Consider the following 24,045-nt stretch of genomic DNA (forward strand, 5'->3'; position numbering starts at 1 on the left):
TTTACATAGTTTCTATTTCTAATTCTAACTTTGTTTAATTATTTTTCTATAAATTTTAAATTTATGCTTTAAATTTCTGTGTAGGGCAGCAATTAAGAATTAAATAAGCATGGCAAGTTCAGAGGAAGAGAGGCCACTAACACCATGCCCATCTAGATATATAAGCACTCAGCCTAGAAATGCAAGAGATAAGGCATTGAGATATGCCTATGAAGCTCCACATGAGCCTAGGAAGGTGATATGCATTCAATGTGGAAAAATAATTTTTGAAGGCATAAACCACCTCAAATACCATCTTGCAAGCATAAGGAAACATGAATCAAATCCTTGTGACAATACAAATGAGGAAATTAAAAGATTCATTAATCCTCTACTTACAGTTGATGAAGAGAAAAGATTGAATAGGGAGAGGGGGAGATTAGCTATGAGGGCAACTATAGCTGAAATTCAAAGTGATCCTGTTGATGCTGGAGAAGAAGCAGCAGCACTCGAGAACATGATGGGATCTCTTCATGGCCCGCAGTTCCGCAAATAGAGTGCCTCTTTTACCACTTCCACACACTCTTCTAGAGTACCTAGTTCTTCATCCCCGTCAACATCAAGGTTGGGCAGCTATTTTGTTCCCTAGAACACACCTGGAGCACAACCATCATTAAAGGGCACTGGATGGAACAAGCAAGTGCATGAGCAAACTATTATCACATGTGCAGATTTTTGGTTTTTCAACAATATCCCAATGAATGTGGTTGATAGTCTCTATTGGCTGAATTTGATGACCACATTGACGGTTTCGGGTTGTAATATCCCTTTATGGATATTTTCCCAAAAACCCTTGATATTAAAGTGCAGATTTAAATCCGAACAGTAAACCAATATTTGATCTAAATTCCAAAACATTAATCGTTTATAACCAGCAAATATGCATACAAGAAAACTCAAAAAGGTGTGTTTATTTCCTCCAATATTCAGAAGTACATATTTAAACTGGCAATTAACACAAATAGTTGCCAAATAACATTACTGTATTATACATCAACAATACAATAACATGCAACAATCTAGAAAAAATCCAATCTTATAAACAAAAATAACAGTCAGATTGGCAAATGTAGATAAAACCTATAAGAAAGCTAGGTTTGTGTTCAACCTCCAAATGTTCTTTCAAAGGTTTGCGTTCTCGAAGAGATAACCAGTAACTGTTTCCAGCTCCCAGATTAATATTTGTTTTAAATATTATAATTCTTCATAACTTCCCATGTGGAGCTTGTTGTACCTTTATCACTTTTCCCAATGTCATGCACGCTCTTTTAAGCAATGTGGGATAAAGAAGCGTTTTTGTCCTTTAGTCACTTAAGTGAACATAGTACCTTTTTAAAATAAAGTGACAAGTTAAATGAACTTTAATAGTCACTTAGTTAGTAAACCATATAATCATCAGGCATTAAAATAACTGATCAAACGAACTCGGATAAGCACGTGCAATAGCTCGTTGGAAAGCTCTCGGCGAGACACTTCTAAACCAACTCTGGAATATCCATAATACTAAGCTCTGTTTACTTACTAAAAATAGTACCCAACCAACCTACCAATACTGCTCTGATGGGTCTGAAAATGGAAATGTCTAGGCGAAGTGAGTTGGCAACACAGAATTATAATGTCCCAAAAAAAGGGGGCATTACAAGGGTAAAGCGTACAAGGCCCCTTCTCACAAGGATTTGAGTGGAAGGTTCGTACTTAATCAAAATCCACTTGAATTCTCTTTTATATTTTAAATTTTAATTGTTATTTCATGTTTTATTAAATGAAAATTATATACTAACACTTGATTTCGCTTTAAAGACCTCCATTGATCACAAGATAGGACATAAACGCCTCAATGACCTTGTCTTTGTACAATATAACCTTAAGTTGTGTATAAGAAAGGTAGAGTTAGCACCAACTAGTCCATTTGATTTAGATGACATAGATCCTTACTATGATTGCACATCACAGGAGAGCCTCCATTGTTCACTGAGGACGACATCTACAATTCGAAGAGGGAGGCTATGGAGGAGGGTGGATTTACAATGGGATTGGAATCCATTCAAGAGGAGGCTAAGGGCAGGGCACTAATAGTGGGATTAGATGCATCTCCTTATTGAATTTTGCAAAAAAATGAATGTCTAATTATTTAAGAAAATTTTAAATTCCTGATATTTTCTCGATAAGTTTCAAACTTAGCTCTAATATTTTAATTTTTTTTTGCCCTTGGCAATAAGTTGTCAATAACTATATTTTCAACTACGTTTTAAAAAGTTGTCATTTGATAATTTGTTGCTCTTGACATCTGTTTCTACTTATCTTTGCTCTTGTATCCCAGATATTTTATTCCCTTCTATCTCCTCTATCCTCCTTGTGTCGCCCCTTTATACCACTTCACCATAAGAAACAACACTTCGAGAAGGGTTGGCCTGAGTTAAAATATAATTTAATATGAAAATCTTCTAAAGGAGATGCTTATCTAGTCCTCCCACGTTCTAATATTAATTTAACTTAGTTTTTGATTAATTATACTTAAATGCCCTTAGGAAATTTGCTTCCATTAAGGCTTCTTGGCCAGCCCTTATTGAATAGTTGACCTACTTGCTTAATTTAGTTTTTGATTAATTATACTTGAATGCACTTAGGAATTTGCTTCCGTTAAGGCTTCTTGGCCAGTCCTTATTGAATAGTTGACCTGCTTGCTTTTTAAACAAAAAAATAATTGCTAATTATTTTATCGTTATCTTTTAGATTGGATTTGTTTATTTGTAATTAGCTTAGGCATGACAGTCCATCCTTGTCAGAAATATTTAATGTGTAGGCGGGTGTCCCTAGAGCCAAGCACCCACCTACCACCTTGACGGCCTACACAACAGTCAGAAACATTGAATACGGGTAGGTGAGTTCAAATTTGAAAAGAGAGGGAAACTGCTTTTGCAAAGAGACAAAAGGAATGAATCTGATCCATTTGATTAGAGTAGAGGGATTGAATTAGTTGCAGAGTAAAGAAGTGCAAGAGCACAGAGCAAAGAAGGAAATCAATCAACAAATCAAGTCAAAGTTCAGAAGACAGAAGTAAGTTAGTTTCGTATCTGCAATTGCACGTGTTTCTTCTTGTTATTTTGTAAGTTCGTTTTGATTCGACCTATTAAGCAGTGATTGCTCCCGGCATTGTTGTATGCAGCCATTAGAGCTATAAGTTTAAAGTTAAAAGTTTTACCAGTTTGAAATTTTTAGGGTTTGTCTGGTTGAAGCTGAATGCTCCCAGATTTGTAATAGTTTTGTTGAAAATAACCAAGCAAGCAAGCAGGCATACTAAACTGTGTTGTTTCCTTCTTCTATTCATCGCTACATAGTATTTTGCATTTGAGAAGTTCATATTTGAAATCTTCATCCTTTGGTTTTTTGCATTTTAATGGCAATCTATTATACTACCCACTCGGTCTAGTCTTTGACTGGGTTCCATCTCAGTTGTTAGTGCCAAGCTCACTTGGCATCCATTGCTGCCGAGCACACTCGACATACACTGTGCCGAGTTGCCCTAAGTGTCGAGCATACTCGGCTCCTTCATGTGCTGAGCTCACTCAACACTCTCTTGTGCCGAGCAAATCTATCACTCAGCATTAGTTGTTGCTGAGCAAAATTTTTGAAGTTGTGATTTATTTTTTCACTTGGTATTAAAGCTTTGAGGCACCACATTTACAATGAATTAGGGCATTTTTGTTTTTTTCTGGGATATTTGACATGGCAAGGGATGCAAGAAAGATATGGCAGCAGCCACTATCCTTTAATGGACACAATTATGATACATGGGCAAAGAAGATGAAAACCATAATGGTTGCAAATGATTTGTGGGAGTTTGTGATAAATGGATTCAATGATGTTACAGTCCCAGCACTGTATGTTACCCTCACAAACCCACATAAGACTCAATTGACAGAGTCAAGGAGAAAGGATGCTAAGGCATTAAGTCTGATTGAGGCAAAAATGACAAAGACAATTTTTCCCAAGATTGCAATAGCAAATTATACAAAGGAAGCATGGGATATCCTTGAGACGAATTTCAAGGGGACTAATAAGGCCAGTGTAGTAAAGCTAACAGATGATCAGAAAGGAGTTTGAGAACATTCAGATAAGGGATAATGAACCTATTGCAGAGTTCAGCTCACGAATCTCCACTTTGATAAACCAACTCAAATCAAATGGAGAAGATTATGTAGAGCAAAAGATTGTGGAAATGATACTAAAGAGTTTACCTCAAAAATATGACAATCTTGTGATGACCATTGGGGAGGCAAAGGACCTCGCCACATTGCCCATGGATGAGTTGATGGGAACTCTTCAAACCCACGAGCACCTGATAAACAGATCAGCAACAACTTCTCAAGAGCAATCTTTCAAAGCTCGAGAGAATTCAAGAGGCAGGGGACAGGAAGAAATGGCTCTGATAGAGGCTCAAGAAGTAGAGGTCGTGGAAGGAATCGTCAAAGGAATGGTGGTGCAGTGTAATGAGCCTTACTATAAAGGCCACTGAAACCCTCAAACTGGACTTAGGAATTTTGTCAAACAGTTGGCATGTAACCGAATAAGGCTGCAATATTACTAATTGTTGTACAACGAAACCTCAATATATGATGCCAATAATGTGTGAACAACAATTCCAGATTATAACACTACCAATCTAAGAGATAGATGACAATATGAAACTCAAATATGAAGTCCAATGCAATTCTGATTTTATGACAGCAAATAGAACTGATTACAATGAGAGACTGTCACAACTATGCACTTCTAATACATCAAGCTCTTGACAATGCAATGTTATGACATGAACAATAACCCAGTTCAGATTTGGAATGCAAATGACGAAACTTTTACAACAGTTATTAATGACTGGAAATAACTATTTATGCAATGACAGTGCTGACTGTTCTAATCCATAACATGCAATATTTTGGCAATCAAAACTTCAGTTTGTGCACCTGAAATAGCTCCAATTTTGCCGGCTATGAATTAATGCCACACGAAGACCTCACAATCTGCCCCAAACCGACTCACAAATTGCTGCTGCTGCCCAACTAACAGGGCCGTACAGGTACGGCCTGGAACGGCTGCTAGATAAAAATACTGCAGCGTTTTTTGTCACTCCAAAAGCAATAAACCTGGGCGCCTAGGGTTGCTGAATAACCCCCTAAAATATGAAATTCATCCGTCAAGCCAATTAGGAGTTATGAGCAAAAACGTGGGTCCAAACCCTGGACTGGCAGTCTGAAAATAATGCACAACTGTGTCTTCAACCCCTGTTAATCAATCCACAAATGCTAGGGCACAACTGAAACCCTTATTCCAACCAAAGTAAACCCTTATAACTGAATCTCAATGAAGTCCAAATGAGATGGCTGAATTACCAACTCCCCAAATGCAACAATTCAGGTGATATTTCACACCCTCAAAGTCGCCAATCCAAGGGAGTGATTCGTTCCCAAAGATCAAATAATAATTTGCAGACCCAAGAGACTACAAATTTGCTCCACAATGGAAGAAGTAGAAGAAATCTCAAATCCAAGCATGTCCAAAATGAGAGGCCCAGCCCTCTATTTATTCACTTTTCTAAGAAGTTTCTAGAACTTCTAGAAACATCCTTTATAAAATCTCATTATAATGCACTTTTTCTAGAACTTCTAGAAACATCCTTTATAAAATCTCATTATAATGCACTTTTTATAATAAAGTAATTTTATAAAATAAAAAGTGCAACTCAACTTAAAATTATAACATGTAGGCCCCAATAACACATAATAATACAATATAACCTCTTAACACTTCTTCAAGAGCAAGATATGACCATCTGATCCGCAGAATTGACTCTCTCTCCACACCATTTGCCTACGAGAGTCTGGAATAGGCAAAATCCATGATCATTGTCATGTCGAACTAAAGAGGGGACATTACAGTCCGCCCCTCCTGAAATTGCTTGGCCTCAAGCAATCTCAACGCCGGGTGCTGCAAAATAGCTTCCCCCTCCCAAGTAGCATCCTCAACAGGTAGATCTTTCCACTTAACCAAGTATTCTCTGATCACTCTTCTGCGAAGCTGCTTTTCTCTGCTCTCCAGGATGGATTCTGGCACTAAAATCAATTTTCCCTCATTGTCTAAAGGAGGTAATACTGCGGAAGGCACCACATTCCGACCCAACGCCTTCTTGAGGTGGGACACATGAAACACATTGTGCACCCTGCTGTCTGCCGGAAGCTCCAACTCATAAGCCACCTCACCAATTCGCCTGATAACCCTGAATGGTCCGTAATAGCGTGGCTTGAGTTTCTCTGCACCACTCTTCTTAAGAGTAGATTGCCTGTATGGCTGCAACATGAGGTAAACCATATCGTCCACCTCAAAACTACGCTCAGTCCTCTTCTGGTCTGCATACTGCTTCTGCTAGTTCTGAGCTCTCGCAATATTATCTTTGAGAGTAGCAACTATATCCTTACTCTCCTATAATAATTCTCCTGCACTGGGTACCCGGCTGTCGCCCAACAACAAATCCAAGAAACTAGGTGCTTCATAACCGTAAAGTGCCATGAAGGGTGTCATCTGTATAGTGATGTGATATGTAGTATTGTAACAATACTCGCAGAGATATATCCATCTGACCCAAGCTCGCTGCTGAGCTGCCACATAATTCCTTAAATACCCTTCCACCCATTTGTTCACAATCTCCGTCTGACCATCGGTTTGTGGGTGATAGCTAGTGCTGGGTGTAAGCTCCGTGCCACATAACCGGAATACCTCCTGCCAAAAATGACTCATGAAATAGCTATCCCTGTCACTCACAATGTTCCGAGGCAATCCGTGCAATCTGAAAACCTCCCGAAAGAAAACCTCTGCCACCTGAGCTGTTGAGTGGGTAGTGGTGATAGGAAAGAAATGAGCATATTTTGTTAATCTATCTACCACCACATAAATACAATCCCGTCCTTGTACCTTGGGCAAACCTGTGATAAAGTCCATGGAGATGCACTCCCACTTCCTGTCAGGGATCGGAAGTGGCTGTAGGAACCCTGCCGGATAGGTGTGTTCTTGTTTGTTTTGCTGGCAAACAAGACACTCTCGAACGTACTGCAAAACATCAGCTTTCAACCCCTTCCAAGTGAACCGCTCTCGAACTGACCTGTAAGTCTTGAAGTACCCGGGATAGCCTGTTGTCGGTGAGTCGTGAAATGCTCTAAAAATCAGTTGCTTAACCTTCGATCCTGGGACTAGGTAAATCCTGTTCTTGTAAATGATTAAATCGTCTACAAGTGTGTATCTGGTATCAATCACTGTTCCCTCCACTATATCGGAGGCCCATGTATCCCTGGCATACTCTGCTATAATCAAGTATCGCCAATCCCCTGATATCTGAACCATAAGAGTGAGGTGTGGCCTTCGAGAAAGAGCATCTGCAACAACATTCTGAGTTCCTTTGACATATGAGATGTCAAAATCATATGCCTGCAACTTACTTACCCACTTTTGCTGGCGATCATTCAGGTCCCGCTGTCCCAAGAAATGCCTCAAACTGTTATGATCAGTTTTAATACAAAACTTGCTACCCACAAGATATTGTCTGAATTTGGCCAAAGCATGCATGATGGCCAACATCTCCTTATCATATATACTGAATGAACGCTCGGGGCCTCTGAGCTTCCTGCTCTCATAAGCTATGGGGTGCTTATTCTGCATAAGTACAGCACCTACTCCCTCTCCAGATGCATCACATTGAAGTTCAAATGGCTTCGTGAAATCAGGTAATGCTAGAACTAGGCACGTAGTCATTATCTCCTTAAATCTCATAAAACAGTCCTGTGCCTTCTGAGTCCACACAAATTCCCCTTTTTTCAGTAGATCTGTCATGGGAGCTGCATGTCGTGAGTAGCCACTGACAAACCTGCGATAGAAACCACATAAACCAAGGAACCCCCTCAACTGTGTAAGGTTCTCTGGTGGAGGCCAATCAACAATAGCGCGAATCTTTTCAGAATCCATCCGCACTCCATCTGCACTAATAATGTGTCCCAATTATAACAGCTCGGTCATCCCTAAGTCACATTTGGACTCTTTTGCATACAAGGACTCCTTCTGTAAAATGCTCAACACTGTCTCCAAATGCTCTAGATGCTCCTGCCATGATCGACTATAGATCAAAATGTCATCAAAAAACACCAGCACGAATTTCCTCAACTGATGGTGGAAAACTCTGTTCATAGTGGACTGGAAAGTGGCAGGTGCATTGGTCAGACCGAAAGGCATGACTACAAACTCAAAGTGCCCACAATGACATCTGAAAGCAATTTTCTCAATATCCTGTTCACGGACTCTGATCTGGTGATATCCTGTTCTCAAATCAATTTTCGTGAAATAACAAGCCCCATGCAATTCATCTATCAACTCATCAATGCGAGGAATGGGATACCTGTTCTTAATGGTTCTCTTATTTAATTCCCTGTAATCAACACACATCCGAAGAGTTCCATCCTTCTTTTTTACCAAAACAACAGAAGATGCAAAAGGTGACTTACTTGGTCGGATGTGCCCCATAGCTAGCAACTCCTCGATGGTCCTTTCGATCTCATCCTTGAGTCGCTTTGGGTGTCGATATGGTGTGATCATGATAGGCTTAGCACCTTCCTCCAGCTCAATAACATGCTCAATGCCTCTGTCCGATGGCCTGCCTGGTGGAATTTCACTGAATAACTTTTCGTACTTAATCCTCAATTTCTGAATATCAGGATGATATTCCGTCTTATGTTGCTCCTCCTGTGTAGGTGTCAAAGTACAATTTGCTGCCCACTCTATGTCATTATGCCTAGTTAATCTCTCCAGCCACCTAAATGAGATAGTCCTGATGTCTCCATTACGGATAGCCTTAAGCACATGAGTCCTACCATTCACTTCGAATTGTATCTCCATATCCTCTAGTCTCAGGGTAACCACCTTCAATGAATGTAGCCACTGCATTCCAAGTACTATATCCATGTCACCCATGTTGACCACATGATAGTCCGCCTTAAACTCATAGTTGTTCAGGCGCAAAGGTAGGTCTCGTACCATCCTGTCACAACGAAGAGTGTATCCATCAGCTACCTTGACTCTTAGTCCCACGAACTCCTCAGTAATGAGTCCACGCTTCTCCACGAATCGTGCATCAATGAAATTATGTGTGGCACCTGTGTCCAATAATGTAATAACCTTCTGCCCAGCCAAAACTCCCCGAAGTCTGAAAGATCCCTCTCTCTGGATACTAGACAGTCGTGCTTCATGTAAATGTAGCTCTGTTCCCTGCTGTTGCCCTGCACTGTCTATCTCCTGCTCTCCCTCTGCTTCATCAGGATCCTCATCATGATGTTCTGAACTATCTGAATCTAAGCCTTCGTAATAAGCCCACATTGCTCGGTTGGTCTTCCCTTTTGGCCTCATAGGACAGTCATGGCCATACTCATACGGGCCTTTGCAATAGAAGCATAGCTTCTTCCTACGCAAGTCATTAAGTGTCTCCTTGTCCAACCTCTTACTTTCCTCCTTAGGTAGTTGTGCCTCTCTATGAAAGGGCTTCCTGTCCCTATCTTTTCCTGAAGGGAAACTCTTTGCTTGGAATTTATTTTTAGAAGCTGAAGAGGAATCCATGTCACGAGCTTTCTTAATGGCTTCCTGCAAAGTGGGAGGGTTGAGAGCTTTAATCCACCCTCTCAACGGATCAACTAGCCCATCCATAAATAAAACCAATAGCCTCCGTTCAGATATATCTGTTACTAACACTGCAAGTTTCTGAAATTTTGAAATGTATGTTTCCAATGATCCCCATTGTTTAAGCTGAGCTAACTCCTTGAAATGGAGTTCTGGATCCTTCTTATCAAAACGTTCAATCAGTCTCTCTGTAAACTCCACATATGAGGTAATGTGTGCATGACCCATAGTGATCATACCATGATGCCACCACTCGTGTGCTAACCCATCCAGGTGAATTGCTGCATACTTAATAGCTTCTTCCTCAGACATAGGGTTCAATTGAAAGTATGTGTCAAGTTTTTGAACCCAAGCTCTTGCTGTAGACTTCCCCGAGCCATCATAATATGGTAACTGAAGTTTCCCTACTTTCTTTCGTAGCTCATAGCTCTGAGTCCTGTCATGTCCACGAGGCATATGCTTCATCCGCACATCCATATACTCTCTAAAGGTGACTGCAGCTGTAAAATCTGGACCTCCTGCTTCCCAATCTCTCCTCAGCTGATCCTGTATGTCAGTGATCTGGGGTTCTGGTACTGGCTGCTCTGGAGCTCTAGGAAGGAACGTGGGAATCATAGGTCTCGAACTCACTGTCCTAGCTTGCTGGGGTGCATGACCGTAATTGTTCCTAATTTGTTCGCCTCCATTATGTATCCCATGCTGATTATTCCCATTCTAATTGTTACCATTCTGATTATTTCCTCCACCTATGTTAGCGTTCAACCCCATTTGACGAGCCATCATCTGCATCATAAGCTCCATTCTCTAATTCTGTTCCTGTGCTCTTTGTTCGGCTAATCGCTGTCCCTGTGCCAAGGTGTCTAATAACTGTAAAAATCTTTCCTCTCGCTGATCTGGACCGGCATTCCCGCCTCTATCCATATTGTAGTCGTAGTCTTGATCAAAGAATACCTCCCCTGTGTCTGTATGACTGGATTCTATGTCCACCTGTACAGATGAGCTAGACTGTTCGCTCTGCAGGTCTGAAATCCTACCTTGTCTTGCTTTGGTATTGCGAAAATTATAAAGCCTCTGTCGCATGCTCAAACATAAATGTTCTGATTTTAGTGTTTTGACATTTCGTCAAACACTTTCCCTTCTATCCAGCTGTTCCAAATTCCCTATAAGACCTCCTCAGGATGGCAGGACTTATAGCTCTGATACCACTGTAATGAGCCTTACTATAAAGGCCACTGAAACCCTCAAACTGGACTTAGGAATTTTGTCAAACAGTTGGCATGTAACCGAATAAGGCTGCAATATTACTAATTGTTGTACAACGAAACCTCAATATATGATGCCAATAATGTGTGAACAACAATTTCAGATTATAACACTACCAATCTAAGAGATAGATGACAATATGAAACTCAAATATGAAGTCCAATGCAATTCTGATTTTATGACAGCAAATAGAACTGATTACAATGAGAGACTGTCACAACTATGCACTTCTAATACATCAAGCTCTTGACAATGCAATGTTATGACATGAACAATAACCCAGTTCAGATTTGGAATGCAAATGACGAAACTTTTACAACAGTTATTAATGACTGGAAATAACTATTTATGCAATGACAGTGCTGACTGTTCTAATCCATAACATGCAATATTTTGGCAATCAAAACTTCAGTTTGTGCACCTGAAATAGCTCCAATTTTGCCGGCTATGAATTAATGCCACACGAAGACCTCACAATCTGCCCCAAACCGACTCACAAATTGCTGCTGCTGCCCAACTAACAGGGCCGTACAGGTACGGCCTGGAACGGCTGCTATATAAAAATACTGCAGCGTTTTTTGTCACTCCAAAAGCAATAAACCTGGGCGCCTAGGGTTGCTGAATAACCCCCTAAAATATGAAATTCATCCGTCAAGCCAATTAGGAGTTATGAGCAAAAACGTGGGTCCAAACCCTGGACTGGCAGTCTGAAAATAATGCACAACTGTGTCTTCAAACCCTGTTAATCAATCCACAAATGCTAGGGCACAACTGAAACCCTTATTCCAACCAAAGTAAACCCTTATAACTGAATCTCAATGAAGTCCAAATGAGATGGCTGAATTACCAACTCCTCAAATGCAACAATTCAGGTGATATTTCACACCCTCAAAGTCGCCAATCCAAGGGAGTGATTCGTTCCCAAAGATCAAATAATAATTTGCAGACCCAAGAGACTACAAATTTGCTCCACAATGGAAGAAGTAGAAGAAATCTCAAATCCAAGCATGTCCAAAATGAGAGGCCCAGCCCTCTATTTATTCACTTTTCTAAGAAGTTGCTAGAACTTCTAGAAACATCCTTTATAAAATCTCATTATAATGCACTTTTTCTAAAACTTCTAGAAACATCCTTTATAAAATCTCATTATAATGCACTTTTTATAATAAAGTAATTTTATAAAATAAAAAGTGCAACTCAACTTAAAATTATAACATGTAGGCCCCAAAACACATAATAATAAAATATAACCTCTTAACACTTCTTCAAGAGCAAGATATGACCATCTGATCCGCAGAATTGACTCTCTCTCCACACCATTTGCCTACGAGAGTCTAGAATAGGCAAAATCCATGATCATTGTCATGTCGAACTAAAGAGGGGACATTACATGCAGAAAGCTCAGGATGAGCAAGCAACCAAGAGAGAGCAAGTACCTCTCAAAATAGCTCTAAAGGAGGTAAGAAGAATTACAACTCTAATAAGAGCAATGTTGACTCCTACTATTGTGATAAGTATGGGCATTATGCTAGTGAATGCTGAAAGAAGCAAGGTGATTAGTCAAAGCAGAATGCTAATGTAGCTGATGTGAACATGGGAAATGCAAACAATCCCACAGCCTTCATCATGTGTAACATTGGTGAAGAGAGCAGCCCTAAGGTATGGTACTTAGACAACAATTGTAGCAACCACGAGTGGTAATGAAAGTTTATTCTCTTTCATTGATAAGACTTTTAAGTATGAAATTAAGATGGGAAATAATGGAACCATTCCCATAGTGGGAAAGGATCTATTATGGTCCGCACCAAGCAAGGTGAGGAGGAGATATAGAATGTGTATTTTGCCCCGGGTATGAAGCACAATTTGATGAGCGTTGGACAACTCATTCAAAATGGATACAAAGTGCTGATGAAAAATGACAAGTGTGTCATTCATGAAAAGGATGGGAGCAATAGATTACTTGCAACAGTCCAAATGACAAAGAACCAAATGTTCCCCTTGAGAATAGAGACATGTTTCTCTTCTCAAGTCAGTGTTGCACCTCCCAAGTATGCATGTACAGCAGTACATCAGCAATCAGCTCTTAGGAGCGTGATTGAAGACCCCTCCAAGCTTTGGCATCTTAGGTATGAACATCTTGGCTTTGCTGGTTTAAATTTGTTGTCCAAGAAAAGAATGGTAGATGGTTTGCCAAGCATAGTAGATTCATATGACAAGCATGAGGCTTGTATTTTGGGTAAGCAACATAGGCTTCCCTTTAATTCTAAAAATTCTAAAAGGGCTAGAGCACCATTAGAATTGGTGCATTCTAATTTGGTAGGCCCTATGCAAACTACTTCTATTGGGGGGAGTACTTATTTTATGACATTCATAGATGATTTCAATCGTAGGACATGAGTGTTTTTTTTTTAAAAACAAATCTGAAGCATTCGACAAATTTGTTGAATTTAAAGCCTTGGCTGAAAAAGAATGTGAACACTATGTTAAGGTCCTTAGATCAAATAGAGGAGGGGAGTATACCTCCAATATGTTTGTACCTTTTTGCAGGCAAAATGGTATAACGAAAGAGCTTACAACCAGTTATACTCCGCAGCAAAATGGAGTGGCTAAGAGAAAGAACAGGGCCATTGTTGAAATGGCTAGAAGCATGATGAAAGCAAAAGGGCTCCCAACTGTATATTGGGGAGAAGCTGTAGCAACAGTAGTATATTTAATCAATAGTATATTTAATCAATGGGTGTCCTATAAAATCAGTTTGTTACAAGATTCCTCTTGAGACTTGGTCAAGGAATAGATGGGCAGTTGAACACTTGAGAGTGTTCGGATGTGTAACATATGCACATGTGCCTAAGAAATAAAGGCAAAAGCTGGATGACAAAGGTGTGAATTGCATCTTCACAAGGTACAACTCAGAATCAAAGGCTTATAGGCTATATGATCCAATCGCCAAGAAGATCATCATTTCAAGAGATGTGGAATTTTTTGAAAATCAATCATGGAATGGCTCGGTAGATGAATCCTCAAGCACTTCAAGTAAAGTGCCTACTTTTGAAGAGGAAGAAGATGACATTGGTGATCAACAAGATGATGGAGCAGCAAATATAGATTGCAGACAAAGGCAAGCAGCCCTTAACATGTCAGGCAACAACTCCAAGCACATCAAAATAGCCCCGATCTAGTACGCAAAACAGTAGTAACAGCAATATTGAGAATTTAGATCCCACTCTCGCCTCCCTATTGGCAAGAAAGACTAAGAGTCTAAGGGAGATATACCAAGATTATGATGAGAGTGTAAATTTTGCATTATTTTCTCATAGCGATCCAATTTCCTTTGAGGAAGTTGTGAATGAAGAGAAATGGTGTAATGTCATGGATGAGGAAATAGATGCTATTGAAAAAAATGAGACATGGGAGTTAACTACTTTGCCTCCCAAGAAATAAGTAATTGGACTGAAATGGGTTTACAAGACCAAGTGCAATGTTGAAGGAAAAATAGATAGGCATAAGGCACAATTAGTGGTCAAGGGGTACAAGTAGCAGTATGGCAAAGATTATGTTAAGACATATGCCTCGGTTGCAAGAATGGAAACCGTGCATGCTGTCATAGCAATTGCAGCCCAACTCAAATGGAAGGTATATCAAATGGATGTGAAGTTCACCTTCTTGAATGGTGTATTGAAGGAAGAAGTTTATGTGGAGCAGCCACCTAGTTATGAAGTTGCATTGAAGAACATAAAGTTTATAGATTGAATAGAGCTCTTTATGGGCTCAAGCAAGCTCCACAGGCATGGTACAGCAGGATTGACTCATATTTGATGAGCAATGGCTTTAACAAAAGTGATAGTGATCCCACACTGTACATCAAGGCAGCAAATGGAAATGTGTTGATTGTTGTCCTGTATGTTGATGATTTAATCTTCACTGGAAATGACAATTTCCTAATTGGTGAGCTCAAAGAAGCCATGAAGAATGAATTTGAAATGACAGAACTAGGTCTCTTGAAGTACTTTCTAGGCATAGAAGTAAAACAAATGCATGATGACATCTTCATCTCTCAAGAAAAATATGCAAAGCAGATCTTGGAGAGATTCAAAATGCAGAACGGTAAGGCAGCCCCAACACCAATAGTTGTAGGTCTAAAGTTGAGCAAGGAAGATTGCAGCAAAAGTATAAATCCAACACTTTACAAGAGTATGGTTGGAAGTTTGTTGTATTTGACTGCAACTCGGCCAGACATAATGCATGCAGTAAGTGTGATTTCTAGATTTATGGAAACACCAAGGGATTGCCATTGGCAAGCAAGAAATAGGATCCTAAGGTATGTGAATGGCACCAAGGGATTTGGGATTTTGTATACTGCAGATAATGATTTCAAGTTAGTTGGTTACACGGATAGTGATTGGGCTAGAAGATTAGATGATAGGAAGAGCACTTCCAAATACATGTTCCATATGGGATCGGGTGCAATTTCATGGGCATCCAAGAAGCAACCTATTGTTGCTCAATCTACAGCAGAGGCTAAATACATAGCAGCAAATGCAGTAGCATATCAAGCTATTTAGTTAAGGAGGAACCTGACAAATTTGAATGAAAGGCAAGAGGATGGAACCACAATTTACTGTGACAACATCTCCTCGATTGCACTTTCTAAGAATCCAGTCTTCCATGGAAGAAGCAAGCACATAAAGATCAGATATCAATTCATCAGAAAATTGGTGGAGAATGGGGATATCAAGATGAAATTTTGCAAGCCTGAGCAGCAGCTAGTAGACATTCACTAAGCCTTTAGGCATTGGAACTTTTGTACACCTAAGAAAATGTCTTGGTGTAGTTGATTTGGATCAAGAGTGACCCTTGTTTGTTTGGCTCAGGATAAACGAGAAGTGTAAGAAATATTTAATGTGTAAGCAGTTGCCCTTGGAGCCAAACGCCCACCTACCACCCTGACGACCTACACAAACAATCAGAAATATTGAATACAAGTAGGTGAGTTCAAATTTGAAAAGAGAGGGAAACCATTTTTGCAAAGAGACAAAAGGAATGAATCTGATCCATTCGATTAGAGTAGAGGGATTGGATCAGTTGCAGGGCAGAGAAGTGCAAGAGCATAGAGCAGAGAAGGAAATGGATCAGTAGATCAAGTTAGAGTTCAAAAGATAGAAGGAAATTAGTTTCGTGTCTACAATTGCACGTGTTTCTTCTTGTTATTCTATAAGTTCATTTTTATTCGACCTGTGAAGCAGTGATTGCTCCAGGCATTGTTGTATGCAGCCATTAGAGCTATAAGTTTAAAGTTTAAAGTTTTACCAGTTTGAAGTTTTTAGGGCTTGTCTGGTTGAAGTCGAATTGCTCCTAGATTTGTAAGTTTTGTTGAATATAAGCAAGCAAGCATACTAAATTATGTTGTTCCCTCTTCTATTCATCATTGCATAATATTTTGCATTTAAGAAGTTCATATTTGAAATCTTCATCCTTCGGCTCTCTGCATTTTAATGGCAGTCTGTTATACTACCCACTCGGTCTAGTCTTTGAGTGGGTTCCATCTCAGCTGTTACTCTCAAGCTCACTCGGCATCTTCACTACCGAGCTCACTCAGCATCCATTGCTGCCAAGCCAACTCGGCACAATGTCGGCATACACTATGCCGAGTTGCCCTAAGTGTCGAGCATACTCGGCTCCTTCATGTGTTGAGCTCACTCGATACTGTCCTCCTGTCACTCGGCACCCTCTTGTGCCAAGCAAATCTACCACTCAACATTAGTTGTTGCCAAGCAAAATTTTTCAAGTTGTGAATTTTTTTTCACAATCCTTCCTAAGAATGTTTGTCCTCAAGCAAGGACAATTTTATCCAAGTTTTTCAATATGAGATTTTTCATCTTTAGATCCTCCAAGGAAAATAATTAGCCTTTGTTATGTAACACTAATATTGGCTCAAGTAAGATATGTTTGTCTTGAATCCAAAGAGATGTGCCCCAACAATTCTCAAGAATGTGAATCCGAGTTTATATAAGATGAGAATTAGAAGCATGACACACATCTATGACCTTAAAAAATCCTCTTAGTTATCCTCGTATTCTAGATCAACCAACAAGAACTATATTTGCAATAATCATATAAACTCGTAGAGCAGACATAATTGAAGCATATCAAGCATGAACCAAACATGAAGCATACACATAAAAAGACAATGTATATAAATGAATACATGTATGCAAACACAAAGCATACATGTAAATATATGTAGACACAAAGCATACACATGAATATATGTATTGTTAGATCCCTTATCTTTCACTAGAATGTATCCTTGGATTTACCCTAGTATCTAAAAGCATTCAGGTTTAGGGAAGGAAACATGATAGGTCCACTTGAAGCCATCCCTGCACTAAGCCCAAGAGTGTGCAATCATCCAATTATGGGATCACAACTTTATCCCTTAAACAGTATTAATTCTAACTATGACCAATTCCATCCCTTGGGTTAATCATTATTCCATGAGTGGTAATTATTATTCCAGGATAAATTTTGTGTTTTATTATTCATATGTTTTACTAAGATTGTTCTCTAGTTATGCAGTGTTCTAATTTCAACAATAGGGTCTTCAGAATCAGTTACTTGTGCAATTGGTGGCATTAATCCACCACAGTGCTTGGCTAGGTTCTAGATTTTCCCCTGTCAGTGGTTTTGGGGCTCAGAGTAATGGATTTACTAATTAGAATAACTGGTTGATTGAGAGGGACCCTTACTAATTTTAGTAAGGCAATTGGATGCACAATGGACACAGTCGTTTACTCCCAGGTTCAGCCAGAATTGAGAAATAATGATTATTTACGAAGTTATGTGATTATTAATAAAATGATTATTTTATTAATAAAGAGCAATTATAATATAAAGGTATTAAAATCACTTTATGTGTGATGGGGTCATGACTCTCGAATAAATGTCACTTAAGTACATAAGATGAGGAGATAATATTAACTTTTTATTAAAAATCTTTTTAAGGAGATTGGGGTTATAAAGTAATATAATATAAAGGAGATTGGGGAGAGATAATATAAAGTGGATTTGAAAGAGGATTGAAATGTTTTTAAGGAGATCGGAGTTATACAATGTTTTTAAGGAGATTGGATTTATACAAAGGTCTCAAAAAGCAAATAGATTCATTCTTGATAATATCTGACATGTTTTTGGAGTTCTTGCTAGGAGAAGGAACCAGCTAGGGTTTCAGCCATATTTGACCATTGGAAAGAAAAACTCTATTGATTCCAGCCATCAGAGGTTGTGGTAAATCAGCTGAATATTGCTTAAATGGTTCGCTACATACAGTGGTCATTTTTGAGCTTAATTGGTGAAGTTTTGAGGATTTTGGACAAGGCTTTGAGCATGTATTTGAAGGTTTAGCAGCTGCAGATCCTAAATATATTATTGCTGCAATTATAAATCAGATTACAAACATTTCTTGGTTGAAGAATTCATCCACTTCTATTATTCATCGTTTAAGAGGGTTTTAACTTTTTAAGGCATGTATAACTTGTGAGTTCATTAGTTGTAACTCCTGGATTTTTTGGGCATTGTTGCTATTGATAATAGGGGTTATTTAATGAATTGGGTCGTCGTTATATCGTGAAAATTCCGAGTAATCAAGCTGGTATAAAATCTGGGATTTTCAGCTGTGTATTTTCAATGTAATTTCAGTTTAAAATTGGAAAATTTATTATTGCAATATCTTGAATTTGCAACATTATATTGTCATATCAAAAGTACACCACATTCATTCATCAAAACAAAGACAAGGAGGCAAGAAATTTGTAGTTAAAAAATTTCGCCTCCAGAGGTTTCTTACATTAAGAGATTCTGGAAATTATAGTTGTGTTCATTATTCACTAGGAATGATAGATATCTCTGGGTATCGATTTAATGCATTCCTCATTGTTGGGCATCACCTTTTGCTATGTCACTTGCAGATTTTGCTTAAGAACTGATATTGCTAGACAAATTGGCCTTCGGCTGGGCACTGTTTCTCATTTGGTACATGGGTTTTCACTGGTCACTTGAATCTGCACAATTGGCAGGGATTTCTCTGGTTTAAAATCTACATTAGATTGATTTTTGCTCAAAGTCATTTGAAGGAGTTTAAAGAATTTTTCTGTTCACTTTAAGGTCTGAAAATAAACTGCTTGGCTATCTACTAAGGTCTACAAATAAATTGGACAAATCTGAATTCAGTTTAGTGCTTGATGGTTACTGCTTTTGTTGTGGTGATAAATATGGTGTTATGCAATCAACTGTCTATTCTCTTTCAATGCACTGAATATTCTGTGTCCATCCAAATTTGGTGAATGAAACTTGAAATGCCAAACACTTTATGCATCTCAATTTTATTCTCTCAAAACAAGCCAAAAGAATAAGGGGTGAACATTTCATGCCTCCGTACATGCTTTTCGAACTATGATACCAACTGAGGCTAGGTTATTTTTAATCATGTGCCTAAAATGATTATCTGTCCAATTAATTCCCCTTTGTTTACTAGAAGCGCAAAAACAAACATGAATGAATATTACTGCATCCTTACAAACACAAATAATTTCCATATTGCAATGTAAAACAGATTACATTTCAATTTCAAATTACAAACTGTGCAAGCAGGACAAGGGAATATACTACCCTAAAATCTGCTTTCTGCAAGACCTCCTTTGTTGTAGTCTGAAACGTATATCGCCTAAAGACCTTTTGAACTGCTGGCTTTGTAAGATCCAGATCCTGTAACATTTTCTATGTTAATTAAGAAGAAACTGAACATAATTTTCAGTCTTCTAATCAAGCTTACAATACCATGAACTAGGAAAGACTTTACACAAAAAGATGAACCCAACAGAAATGCTCAAAATAAATCCACGACTTAAAGTGAAAAAGGAAACCAAAATAAAACCCATTTAGCCTGCCACAGGCATAGAAAAGGATGGGAATCTTGTGGGTTTAAAACTGAAATAAGTTTGCCCATAAACAATTAAAAAGTTATAGGTAGTGAAACTCAAACATTCAAACCCCACTACTATAGATAGGGAGCAGTGCAACCAATCCAACTACTAAAGATAGGGCCCTGGACCTCCCTGCCTAGTGCTGGACAAATTTACCATCTACTAAAGTAGCCAGATGGCTCAATCCCTGGGTGTGTATCAGATTGATCAACCTTCATCATGAGGAATAGGACTAAGAATGCATGCTTACTAAGTTGAGCTTAGATAATAGGTTACTCAAGGTATAGCTACTGATTAAAATGGATCACTCCAAACCAATGGGACAGCTGGAAAATTTTAAGAAAGTTCAATGTGCGATCTTAAATACAGCAATAGATTTGACCCGTGAAAGTTTCAAAGAATCCATCATTTAGAGAGTCACTTAGAGAGAAGCAGAAAAGCTAAAAGGGAGCTAAGGGATTATAATAAAGGAGTAACAGTTAAGACTTATGACTGACCTGACAAATGTCATAGAACTATCAACATGCCTCTTGAGTAATCCAGATTCCATACACTTAATGGAAGCTAGGACATGAGCAAAATATGTAAAAACAGTGTTAAAATCCCCCTGCCTGTAGAAACATGATTCTTATCCATTGTGTATTGCATTCTACCATCAAAAAAGTGTGCTTTACCTGTACTTTGTACTGAGTTCCAGATGTAAAAGTAGTATCAGGCCGAAAGGAATAGTCGTCATCCTGTCTCACTGCACCATAATCATGTTCTAGAGCAGCCTTTTTCAGTTTATCATCCATCCCATCATTCAGCGTGTCACTGTCAAGACCTATTTGATCACCCTCCCAACCTGAGTCACCACCCCAATCCTCCTTAACAAAGCTAGAGCTGGCCTGTCTGCGAGCTTTTTCAATTTTATCTAATTTCTGATAAAAAGAGTTTGGCTGTGGATAATTGTCATTGAATCCTCCAAACAATCGGTGTTCAAAATCATCAGGTGACTCAACTGATGACTCTCTTTCATTGGAAGAAGACCTAGGACCAACTGATAGAAAACATTTAGTTGGAGGTCAAACAATTCATCAAGATAATTTATGGTGTGACAAGAGAAAAGCCTGAATTTTAAGTTACACTACAAAACTACAAATTGAAATTAACAGTTAAATTAAGAGCCGAATCAAATACCAAGCTTCAGCTATCATACTCTTCAATTATATTCTACTTATATTGAGAGCCTATGTTTCATAACACATTTAAGGATGGCAGAGGGCACATTACAGCAGTCCAAGGGCTATCTTTTGGGGATAGTGAGGGAATAGCAACGTGTGTGTGTGTGTGTGTGTGTGTTTGTGTGTGTATGTAGAGAGAGAGAGACCCAAATTTCTACGAGACAGCAGAATGACAGCAGCAACATAACATGGCATGGTCAAAATGACGGTCGATGAATGTCTGCAGAAGCCTACAAGACAACCACACTCTAAAAAATATTGTTTGTCTGCACTTATCTCATAATACCTCACTGTACAAAACCATGTCCAATGCACCCTTACTGTCTTTTGCAACAGACAAGAATAACTTACTCTAATGCCATATCAAGAATTTTAAAGTTTGAGAGTCATAAGTTACTGTGTTCTTGGATTCTTGCACCTTGACATAAATACATGCATGTAATATTTTGACTTCTCAAAATTCCACCATAATTACTTATTTCATATGCACTCTGATTGACAAGTTCTGAGGCATTAAAATTCTGGTTATAAGAGCATTTTGTGATTGGGGATTGTAAGGTAAGTTTTCTTCAAAATTAAAGGTGTTTTGTAGCCTAAAATGAGATAAATTATTGAAGGCAGCACTATAATGAGTATAAACAAATTAAAATTCAAAGATTGAAGCACTTGACAGTCTCTTGTTAGATATGTTTGAAGTAATGGACAGCAGAATATTAATTTCGTTATGTATTGCTTTTAGAAACCAAACGACTTTGTCAACTTTACAGTTAAATTGTGGATAGTTGCCCCGAAATCAGTGAACAAATCAATTTCTTATTATTATCTATTAAATGATAAAAACTTGTGATAAAGAAGCACTAGTACTCTACCTATACTGTCCTTACTAGTACTGTTATCAAATTTGTAGTGTGGCTGCTCAAACAAATTGACTTATTGTCTCCAGAAAGTTTTTGTGCCAGTGGCGATCCAAGAAGAACATTATTTTTGCATTGATATATAATTTCTATTACAACTGCTGAAAGAAAATGTCTATTACAACTACTGATAGAAAATGCTAACTGAAATGCAGAATTAAATGAAGTAACTCCTAACTCCCTTAGGATGACATCCTAACATGCAGAAATAACGTGATAGAAGAAACCTGGGATTGGTGTACCAGACCATGATTTCAATGATATGAGTGTGCCACGGTTGGGGAAATATACACGCCTGCTACTATCTGCTCAAGTCCACCGTCTATGCCGCTCTCAGAATATCCTCCGCCATGGTTTCAGTAACCTGCACACTAGCTCCACCCAAGCATACTACTCATGCATACCCTCTCCTGCAGATGCCTCAGTGCTGGGAATACGTGGAGTTCTTGGCTGCTGGGCAATAACCACGGAATTGTGATCACCAGCCTCCACATGGTGTCTCTGCTGTTCAGCCAGAGCCTAGAAAGGAAGCCACTACTCTACCAAACCCAATACAAATGCAATGCTTCAGACTTCAGAAGAATCGTGTATGTTACCTCTGTCCCGTGGGCCTTAGACTGACTGTCCTACAAGTTGACGTCTCAAAACTGCCACCCAATCTGCTAATTCCCATATTTCATACCTATGAACTTATATCCAAAGAACCTTCCCCTCGGCTGACTGAACTCTTTTCCCTATCTGCCACAACCTCAAGAATGATTCATGCTGACTCCAGCTTTGCTGCCTCTAATTCCGGCCTGAACATAGTAAGGTGAGATACTAGGGCTACGTCCAATCTCTCAATTCTTCTTAAGGGGTTTCATCCTTAAGAAAACCAGTCACATTTAAGCAACCAAGATTATCTTTCAATCTATTGGTATATTTCATGGTGACAATCCCAAGGAAGCTCGTTGCTGTTATAACCTTGATATGAGGGGAAGTACAAACAACTAGGCAATGTGGGATAAAAGTCATTTTCATCTTTAAGTTATAAAAATGACTTTAAGTCATAAAGCAACTTTATAAAATAAAGTGACTTAACTATAGAAAAGCTCCTCAACTTTAATATTTCCCCAAACGAAACCAAATAAATTCTTGCGACTAGCTGGCATCCTCTAGATTAATGTCGTTAGCCTATCCACATGGAAAGATAGACCAACAAGGCGCCAGAAAGGCCTAGCACGGAAAAGGGGACATTACACAACCCAAAACTCTATCATTGTGTGACTTCAAGAAGATAATATACTATTTATTGATGTCTGGTAGCTTCAGTCGGATTAACATATGAGGCTGATCTATTGAAGATATTAATTTTATATATATATATATATGTATAAAATTAAAATTGTTATTATATTAATGAATAAACATGTCACATGAAGGGACATGTCTGTTCTTGGTTTATTCTCAAATATAAATACAAGAGATGGCTGCCTTTTGAAAATACATACCATAGAGGCAGTCTTAGTACATTTGCAGCGATCCTAAAACTCAAACAGTGTTTACCACATAAGTTAATTAAGAAATGCACATAGATAATGAACACGAACAGCAGTACTCCTTTATTCGCATATGCCAATAGATTACATAATCGGTGATAAAATGCTTTACAATGACCCAAGAGGATGTATAAATACTTTCCGCCGAACCTTCCAGAAGAGGTCCGTCGGCTACAAAACAATCCTAATCTACCCGTCGGCTACCAATACACAATCTCCGACAGCATAACCCAGTAGGCTACAAAATACAAAATCTGCCAACGACATCATCCCCCCCCCAAAAAAGAAAAGTCGTCTCCTGACGACTAACCAAAATAGGAGACAACCCACATACAACAAAACAAAAAATACTAGAGAAAAGCTGGTTGCCCCTAAAGCATGC

At 38.7% G+C, this 24,045-nt stretch overlaps 1 protein-coding gene across 1 annotated transcript in view; it reads right to left on the reverse strand.

Annotated features, from left to right (window-relative positions):
* The window catches only part of LOC149532462 (uncharacterized), a 162,089-nt gene that overhangs the window by 26,779 nt on the left and 111,265 nt on the right, over positions 1-24,045 (reverse strand). Inside the window, exons 4-5 of the mRNA XM_089803411.1 lie at positions 20,663-21,027; positions 19,675-19,770 (exon numbers count right to left, since the gene is read on the reverse strand). Of these exons, the coding sequence (XP_089659537.1) occupies positions 19,675-19,770; positions 20,663-21,027 (461 nt within the window). The remainder of the gene's footprint in view (positions 1-19,674; positions 19,771-20,662; positions 21,028-24,045) is intronic.

This window comes from Cupressus sempervirens, chromosome 10 (assembly GCF_028749045.1).
Source record: "Cupressus sempervirens isolate cs-2001-9-10 chromosome 10, ASM2874904v1, whole genome shotgun sequence".
Taxonomy (NCBI): Eukaryota; Viridiplantae; Streptophyta; class Pinopsida; order Cupressales; family Cupressaceae; genus Cupressus; species Cupressus sempervirens.